Source organism: Pinus tabuliformis, chromosome 9 (assembly GCF_031772625.1).
Source record: "Pinus tabuliformis cultivar Carrire ecotype Pingquan chromosome 9, CPIR1, whole genome shotgun sequence".
Taxonomy (NCBI): domain Eukaryota; kingdom Viridiplantae; phylum Streptophyta; class Pinopsida; order Pinales; family Pinaceae; genus Pinus; species Pinus tabuliformis.
Genome location: NC_142307.1, coordinates 137789799 through 137799395, shown reverse-complemented (window position 1 = coordinate 137799395; position 9597 = coordinate 137789799). Strand labels below are relative to the sequence as shown.

The 9597-nt window shown below is 36.4% G+C and overlaps 1 protein-coding gene across 1 annotated transcript; it reads right to left on the bottom strand.

Annotated features, from left to right (window-relative positions):
• Positions 1 to 8926: 8926 nt before the first annotated feature.
• LOC149147476 (cyclin-dependent kinases regulatory subunit 2-like) lies at positions 8927 to 9390 on the bottom strand. The gene is made up of 3 exons (XM_089439966.1): positions 9338 to 9390; positions 9137 to 9197; positions 8927 to 9067 (listed from the first exon to the last, which is right to left on the bottom strand). The coding sequence occupies exons 1-3, from the start codon at positions 9388 to 9390 to the stop codon at positions 8927 to 8929; spliced, it is 255 nt and encodes an 84-aa protein (XP_089296092.1).
• Positions 9391 to 9597: the final 207 nt, after the last annotated feature.

Here is a 9597-nt window from a genome sequence, read left to right as displayed (position 1 = left end):
AAACATCAAACAGAAGAGAAAAATGCCAGTGTGAAGAGGTTCCAAGTACTAGAAGAAGAGGAAGAGATAATAAAGGTAGATCAGGTAATGGAAGGTAGCCCAAGGGAGAAGGAGAAAGAAGAAAATAGTGGGAAAACACAGGATATTAATAAACAAAAAGAAACTATGCTGAGTAATGGAGCACTCAAAATGGATGAGGAAATGACCCAGAGTGAGATGGAAATGGAGGATCATGAACTGCAGGATATTCTTGATAGAGAACACCTAGATCTCGAAGGGTTCTTGAAACAGTGGACCACACTAGGATTAGCTCCTAGGAATCCAGGAAAGAAAAGAGGGAGAAAAAAGTAGCATGAGTTATTGATGGAATGTGGAAAGATAATGATAGATTCAAGTAAGATGAAAGACCTAACCAGATACTCCTTTACAAATATTTCTTAATGAAGTCACATCTTGGAATATCAGAGGTCTAGGTAGTAAAAGAAAACAAAGAATACTTAGCAATAGAATCAAACAAGAAGCTCCAGCTATGATCTTTCTCCAGGAAACTAAATGTTCCATTCAAAAATTAAAAGAAATATACAGCAAATGGCTCAGTAAATATGAGTTTATAGAAGTCAAAGCAGATAATATCGCAGGAGGCATACTCACTCTTTGGAACCCCCAAAACATAGGCATAATCGATGTTGGGGCATCTAGGTATTATTTATCCGTGGTTATTCAACCTGTGGGAGATATGGAGACTTATTTGGTTACAAATGTTTATGGCCCCCAAAGACGAGATGATAAACTTAGGATTCTAGATTCTCTTGTGGAACTAAGAGGTAGACATGTAGGAGTACCATGGATCATGGTTGGGGACTTGAACATGATCAAATCACTTTCAGAGAAAAAAGGGGGAACCAGAAGTTTAAGCAAAGACTCTATAGCTTTTCAAACTTTTATAGACAATATGAAGCTAGTTGACATTGATATGAGTAATGGCCTCTTTAAATGGAACAATAAGAGAGGAGGAGAGTCTCAAGTAGCCTAAAAGTTAGATAGATTCATAATCTCAGAGGACCTTATGTTCACCGAAAAGGAAATGATAGTGATAATTCTCCCCTTTGGAAGCTCGGACCATTGGTCTATACAACTTGACGCTCAGGGCACTGGCACCCCCAAGAACAAACCTTTTAGATTTAAGAATATCTAGCTCACCCACCAGATTTTATCAGCAACATTGCGAAATGGTGGACAGAATATCTGCATATTCACGGTATAAGAATGTTTCTGCTACACAAAAGACTAAAACATATCAAGCTCAGATACATTGTTGTTCGTTGATTTAATAACACAGTTAGGATAGGTTGATGAATTCTTGGTTTTGTGCATATTTGTTTCCTTTACACTGTGTTGCATCACTCTGTTATCTTCTTTCCTCAACCATGCTAAAGTCACCTACCAGCCTCATTTGAGCTCCTTTTCCTTCCAACACTTCTATTGTTCAATAGCTCCATCTTTTCGGACTTTTCATTGCTTCCACTCTTCTATCCAACCAACTATACCCACTCTTTCCTCATCTCATATCTCTGTCCCTGAGCCAACATAAGCTCCCTTTCCATCCTACCAACTCCACTCCTCCATCACCCAAAACTCCAACCACACAACATCCTGTAGAGGTTAGCAGACTTCCTCTAGAAATCCCAAGCTTCGTGTAGGATCCCCTGCACATCCTGTAGAAACCTGTAACCTCGGTTGCTGAGCACCTGAACGTTGTGGACTTCTGTGGAATGAGTTTGGCAATATTTTTGAAGTGAAAAAAGTTGTTGAAAACAAAATGTAGGAACTCAATCAAACCCTTATCACAGATGGCTTTGATAGTGTCAAAAATGATCGAGTGTATTGTAACAATGTCTATTTATAGGTTAAGATCCTAACCATGAACAAGGCTGGATTGTATCACTAGATCTTAGAGCAACTCATCATGATAATAATAATCTCAAATGAGGATCTTATGCTTAAACATGATGGGCATAACATCACCCCAATCTAGAATATTTTTGGAGCGCATTGTTCACTCGAAAAGGTCGGATGTGGTAAAGAAATTAAAGAAGAGAATTATTACATCTTTCGTCACATATATTTTTAACAGGGATCTTAACCTAAGGAAAATTAGATAGAGATTAATGCATTTATCCTTCAGATCTTGTTAAACAACCAGCTTACAAAATAGAAGAAAGACATAGATCAAGGACTTCAAAAGTAGCCTCTTCAAGGTGGAAACCTCCTTTACATTCTACAAATGAACAATTCTTGGAGAATTCAAATGAAAAGACCTGCTTTCTATATATATGATTCTAATGGGTCATAATATAATAAGAGCCTACATAACAATAATAATGTAAGGGCTCAAAAATAACAATAGTGGGCTACTCTGGGGCACAATAATAACAATATGGGGACAACATGGGAACAACAATAACAATAAAGGGTTACAATGACAAAAATAATAAGGGAATACACTAGTATTAAAGGGACCTAACATGCCCCTTTCCTTCAAAAAAGTGTTGTCCTCAACACTTGAGTAGTTCCATATGCTTCTCTATAAAATTCTCATCTTGCCATGTGGAATATTCAGTGGGTAAGTTCTTCCACTTGATTAGATACTCTGAAATTGATCGATTTCGTAGCTGTAAAGTTCTTATTTCTGTTACAAATTTAGGTTACAAGATAAATTCTTCCTCATCAAGTTCTCACAATATTGTTTGAACTGGTAGCTTGTCACCTATCACCTTCTTTAACCGTGAACCATGGAAAAAAGGATGCACTTGGGATTCCTCTGGAATGACATCAGAGAATTTTGAAGGAAAGGATATTGTTCAAAGGATGAAAAATTTTCTCACCTAAAGTCATTACAACATACATTTGACATTGTTTCCTAAGACTTCTCTTCATTTGCAAGAATGAGAAAAGTCTTAAAGAAATAGGTCTCTTTTACCCATGGATAACCATAGATTGACCCTCATCACTTAAATCTTGAAGTGTTTTGATTTGAAAACTAGGCACAACCCAGTGGGCTTCAATCTAGTCCATCACAGTTATCACATAATAGTGACCAAGTGGCGTCACATAAAGATTCACATTTGTGACACACACTCTCAAGTCTAAAGGGCACTCTTGAACTAAGCATTCAACCTTTTGAGATTGCCCTGAGGCCATCTGAACCTGATTAAAATCATCTTTCTCTATCGCCACCAATTTACATTTCAATAAAGCATTAGGAGAAATAAAAATTTTAGTTATGCTAGGATCAATCAAAATATTAACAACCATACTATTTAGCTTACATAATGCTTACAGCATTGTAGGCTGATGCTCGACCTAGAGATTTTGTACAACTGCATGAATCCTATGGGCTCTGCCCATATCTCTAATAGTGGCTTGTTCCTGCTCTAATTGTGCTTCAGTCTTCTTTTCATGGCAGTCCCACTCAAAATCAGGTCGTCCACAAGTCCAACATCCATTAGTGTGAGCAATTTTCATAATTTTGACCCTTTTATTAGGTGATTCTTGAGTGCGACCATTACTTTTTTGAAGACGTTGCCTTGGGTTATTCCTTTGGCTCTTAAAAGAATGATTCTTTTGAAATCCACGATGATGTGAACCCCCTAACTTTTGTCTTACATATTGTCCTCCCCTTCAAGGAGGTTTCCCATGGAATGATAGATTTTCGGTTTTATCCCCCCATTCATTCCCTAATAATTCTTCTTCGGCTATAATTGCTTGTTGCACTACCTCATGCAACATACTAGGCCTCAAAATGTGCACCTTTTCCTTTATAATAGGATTCGATCCATACAAAATCTTGTTTATCTTGAGGGCTTCGGTATTTATATGGGTATAATATCTAAGAAATTCCATGAATCGTGCTTGATATTCAAGGATTGTCTTAGTTCCTTACTTAACATCATGGAACTCATTCAATTTCCTCTCCAAGTATTCAATAGAAAGGTACTTTGCTCGAAATTCCTCTTCAAATCAGTCCCATGTCAATGTAGACATGGAGTATCCCAATTGGCATTCTAAGTTCCTCCACCATAATAGTGCACTCTCCTTAAGTTGGTATATAGCCAACTTTTCGTTTTGGTTGCTAAAATAATTCTATAACCAAAAACATATGTGCATGTTTTCCAACCAAGCTTCTATTACCTCCCCTTTTGTGGTACCCTTAAAGATAGGAAGCTTAACTCTTTCCAACTCTCTATGTACATCTCCATCAGATGGTCTTTCTTGCATCTCTAATTGAGATGAAGAACCAGGGACTAAAGGATTTCCCCCAACCCTACTAATCAAGTCTTCAGTCATCTTTTGGAAAGAGAACATCATATCCCTTACTTCCGTGATGGATATTTTCTTAGATTCTTTATCTTGGGGAGGTGGAGATTAGACTTCCTTCCTCCTCGTTGACATTCTCTCGTAATAATAACTACATGGCTCACGATATTGAATTGGAAGTTATTATCCACACCTTGAAGATGTGGAAGCATCATATTCTTGGGTGGATATTCATAAGTGATGACAATGGGTTGAGACACTTGCTTGACCAACAAAATTTAAATGTCAGGAAAGCTATATGATTGGCTACCCTTAGTGAGTTTGAATTTGAGATCAAATACATTAAGGGAAAGGAGAACTCAGTTGTAGATGATCTTAGAAGAAAGGTACATGTGAATCATATAGCAGCTATGAGCTCTTGTGGGACATATTTATAGAATAGGATCTTGCAGGCAGGACAACGAGATGACAGATATATGGAGATTATAAACATGTTACAATAGAGTACATGTAGAGGTGATCAAGATGCATATTATCATCTCACGGTACATGGTTTGGTCAGATTCATGGATATGATCTATGCTCCAGATTGTTCTAAGCTCAAGAAGCTTATCTTGAGGGAGTTTCACGTCAAGGCATAATTGAGTGACCCGGAATATTAGAAGACATTGATGGGGGTGAAGAAGTTTTACTATTCACTGAATCTAAAGAAGGAAGTGGCACAGTTCATGGTGAAATGTTTGTATTGTTAGTAGGTGAAGGAAAAATGTAATCATCCAGGTGGTCTACTACAACCTATTCTGATTTCATAATAGAGATGGGAGGAAATCTCCATTGATTTCATCAGAAGTCTTTCGAGGATGGTGAGACAACATGATTCTATTATGGTCATGTCGAAAGTTTGAGCAAGGTAGCTCAATTCATTCCAATGAATTATACATATTCAACTAGTGAGGCAGCAAATGTTTTCATCGAGGAGATCATAATGTTACACGTTGTCATGAAGAAGATTGTTTTGGACAGAGATGTGAAGTTCTCTACAATGTATCGTCCTGAGACATATGGAAAGAATGAGAGGGTAAATAGTATCTTGGAGGATATGTTGAGGATGTGCCAAGGATGTATGTGATGCATGAGGAGAGAAGATGGGAGTAGTATCTTCCATTCGTTCAATTTGCATACAATAATGGTTATCAACAGTGAGTGAGGATGAGTCCTTTCGAGGCATCATCGGATGTGTTTATTGCTAACGGAAATTGGAAAAGGCAATGGATAAGGAATTAAAAAGGAAAAAAGGTATTTTGGTTCATTTATATATGAAAATAAGGAAATTGAGAGAAAAGGATGGTGAAAGGTCACAAGTTGCATGTGAGTTCACCTTAACCTTATCTGAGTCTTATCCTAGTAAGCATACAAGTCTTCACAAAAACTTGTCAAACCTTAAAAAGCTTGTTTCTCTCATACAACTTGATCCGTTAATGAAAAAGGTATGAGAGACTTTATGTGAATTTGCTTATGTTATTGAGTGCAACTGATAAAAAAGATTGCAAATAACATAAACATATAAACAAGTTGAAAACACATTCAAACACATCAACACATCAAAATTTAATAGAGGAGTTCACCAAACTTTCTCGCTACATCTCTTAGTCCTTTTGTTTCAAGTGTTCGCCTCTTTATTTTGTCTTCAAAGTGTTGTTACAAGTATGAGCTCGGAAATAGAGACTCAAATGAGAAAGTGGACCTCACTATTGCATTCAGCTCAAAATTTCAATTCAAAAAAGTATAAACCTCACCATATTTGGCCATTGTGACCTCCAGACCCCTTGGAATGGTCCAAAACCACCTCTATCCTTGAAAAACTACTCTCCGCTGGAAAAACCACCTTGGCCTTCTCGAAACTACCTCGGTCTATGTGCTGCTAGTATGGCAGGTTCGGCACGTGGAACAATTTTTTACAAAAGTTTGGCGGCTTGGTTAACCAAGCCCCTTCCTTTCACATGTTGGTTAGCACAGGTATGTGAAGTCATTTGTATATAAGTTTGGAGGTTGATGGGTCAAAACCCCTGCCCGACACTCCCGTCGTTTTACATTGGATATACATAGATATTCGCATATATGATAATCTTTTAGGCTATATGGTTTCGCTTTCCATTTCTTGTTGTATGGTTTGTTTGGTTTACATGTGGTATATGGTTATCACATGTGTTGCATGTCAAATATTACATTAATACTCAAGGGTTCCGGCGGTCATGGGGTTGACCCCAGCTGTCAACCCTTTCTTCCGGCGACCCAAATCCTACACACAATAAATGTAACCCAATCACTTATGTTAACAAGTCGTGTGGTAGACCAACTAGCAAGCTAGTTCCGACAAAGTATTAGCCATTCCAGGAGGTCAGATCCTCCCCGATCCCCAAAATTTTGGAAATAAGGCCATATTGGGCAAAATCTGGGCTGCCACGTGTTAGCATCATATTGGTCCATATGAACTAATCACAAACTGCCATGTCACCTCCTCTATTGAAACCATCCCCAGGTTGATGCATGTCCCTACTAATGTAGGTATTAACCTGGTTGACCATTGACCATTGACTATTTACCTTTGACTTTTTGACTTTTTTCCCTAATTTTCCATAAAGTTAGACTCACTCTAACTTCTTCATCCGAAGAGTGAGTGAGTATTCCATTATAAGGATATTATGTGTGAATATGATTTGCAATATATGCTCACATTGTTTTGGAGTGATTTATGAGTGTATTGTGGGTAGAAATCATAGATAGAGTTGGGAAGAAGATTTAGTATTTGTGTGTAGTTTGTGGCAGAAAATTCGCAACTTGTTGTGTGTTTGGGAGTAGTGTTTTTGTGTGTGAATAAGTGAATAATTTCCCTCATCTTGGTGAGATTTACGATTCAATTTTTATGTGCAGAATGAAGCTATTGGGATGCTCATGTTGAGCAAACTGAGAACCCAATTTGAAAATATATGGAACATGGTTCACATGGAGGAAATGAATGTGTGGATGCTTTAGGATAGGCAGTTTACATAACTTCAAAGGCTTAATTTGTAAGTGTCTCAATGATTAAATTTGTTTTCATTCATCTCTAAGATTTGAGCCCCATTGAATCTAAGACATTTCCTTGTAAAAGTATGATATGCATTCTCTAAATGCTAGCCAAACTCGACTTCTAAATCATGGTGTCATAATATATATCTTCAATCTCCATAATTTCATTTTCTAAACACTTCCACATGAAATAATGTACTTCTTTTCACTCATTGTCAAAAAATTAAAAAATAATACAAAGACATAAAATTTAACATTTATAAATTTACTTCATATTGACAATCTTATGAAATCCACTAAACAACCATTAAAGGTATAATTGTACATATTGAATGTTGCATTTAATCTAGCTAGAGCCACTTCTTTCAGTAGTTAAGAAAACATGTAAAAATTAAGAGAAGTTGGTATTGGCATTCCCTACTATTTTGAACTAAACTACATATAAATATGTATAAAGTGGATAATATTGGATTAGTTGACTTGGACATATATAGTTAGTAGCAATACAATAAATTATGAATATTTGAGATATACATATAAAACCAAATTGTAATTTTTGATATGGTAGACAACTGTGAAATAGACAAAAGCTAAAGATTGAACTTTGTCATGAATAAATTAACAATAGGATAATTTTGATAACCAAAAGTACCTAATATTCAACAAAATTAATGTTGCCATTTTTTATAAAGGATTTAAATTATCAATCAAATGTGGTGTGTGATCTCCATAATAATTTTACAAAAACCCTCTCTACTTTCATCAAGAATTTTATTTTGGACATTTTTTATTAGGTTGCCATCTATGACCAACACTTTCCATGATAAAACTCAAAATTTCAAAGTGTAAATGGTCAAAAATTTTAAGATGACTCATCTAGAACACCAAAAAGCTAAAATCATAGTGTTGAGGCTAAATGTTATCCACTTTGAGGGAGAATCCTCCTTTTATAATGAAAACAATGTAAAATAAGGTCAAATACTAATTAATTTGACTTTTTTTTATCTGAGGGAAAAAGTTTCAGTTTGATAAAACTAATTAATGAGGCCGCCCAACTATACCCTTAGCCATGCCATTCAACTACCTAAGCGCTAGAGACTAAGTTGCCCAAGTGTTGTTATTGGTTTTCTAAGCAAAAAAGCCCTTAAAATCACTTAAACTACAATAAAGTATAGCTCAATAAGATATATCTCATAAGTTATAATTATTCAAAATTCTAATTTCACTTCTATCATAATAAATCAATCATAATTAATTTCAAGCTCATTCTAGCTGATTTCAAGCTAATTAGGGTAAAAAGCATTTTGAAAAAAAAAACAAACAAACCCGGTGAATCAAAACATGAAATTTTAACCACATGCACATCAAAATAAATACAATACGATTAAAAGAAAACAGGGAATGACAGTATATCATCGCCGGAATGACAGTATATAATCGGTAGAATGTACTCTCCTTGTACATTACATACATACATCAAGTTTCCAAATTTAAAGTCAAATTAATTCCAACTTCTAACCATCAACCACAACGCAGGTCATCAATTTTCCTGCGGTTTCTGTTGGGGTTTTTGCTGGTGATCAAGAGGCCTTCTGAATAACATAATGTGCGGCTCAGGGCGGTGAATAGCATAGTGCATCCACCCGCGAGACTGCTGAATCCCAATTGCCCGCCATTCATTCTAACAGAACGAACTAAACTCAACATCTAACAAAAGACGAAATACAAGCAAAGACGACCGGAGGCTTACCTCACTCAGAAGGCGATCCCTCGGAAGTAGCCGCGCAACATCGGGTGGAAGTTTCACATGCCTGAACATAGAGAGTCAAAACATCAGACTCAAAGCTGAGATAGAAAGGGATTTTTATGGAATTTAATCTTCAAACCCTAACCCTAAATTGCAGAGAGAAATTCTAAAGAAAAATTCTTAAAATGGGAACTTTTTTTTTACCTATACTCATAGTTATCGTCGTAGTACTTGTCAGAATAATCAATCTGAGGCATTTTTCCGGCCTGTAAAATCTCGAAGCTTCAGAGTGATATAAAATGGCAGACAACAACCTGCGAAAACAGAATCCCGCTTAAGCGAAAACAGAGAAGGGCGGAACCCTGAACGATTTGGCAGATTAGATTTCCAGATGCGTAAGGGAAAGTCGTTAAAAATGCCACGAAATGCAGATTCGTTTACAGCTAAATTGAAAAAGAGAAACA

What these genes read in the sequence shown, in the direction of transcription:
- LOC149147476 (XM_089439966.1), bottom strand. Translation starts at nt 9,390, where the DNA reads ATGCCTCAGATTGATTATTCTGACAAGTACTACGACGATAACTATGAG. An exon ending in GACGATAACTATGAGTATAG is followed by an intron (nt 9,198 to 9,337) that starts GTAAAAAAAAAG and finishes CTCTATGTTCAG; the next exon opens with GCATGTGAAACTTCCACCCG. An exon ending in GGGATCGCCTTCTGAGTGAG is followed by an intron (nt 9,068 to 9,136) that starts GTAAGCCTCCGG and finishes TCGTTCTGTTAG; the next exon opens with AATGAATGGCGGGCAATTGG.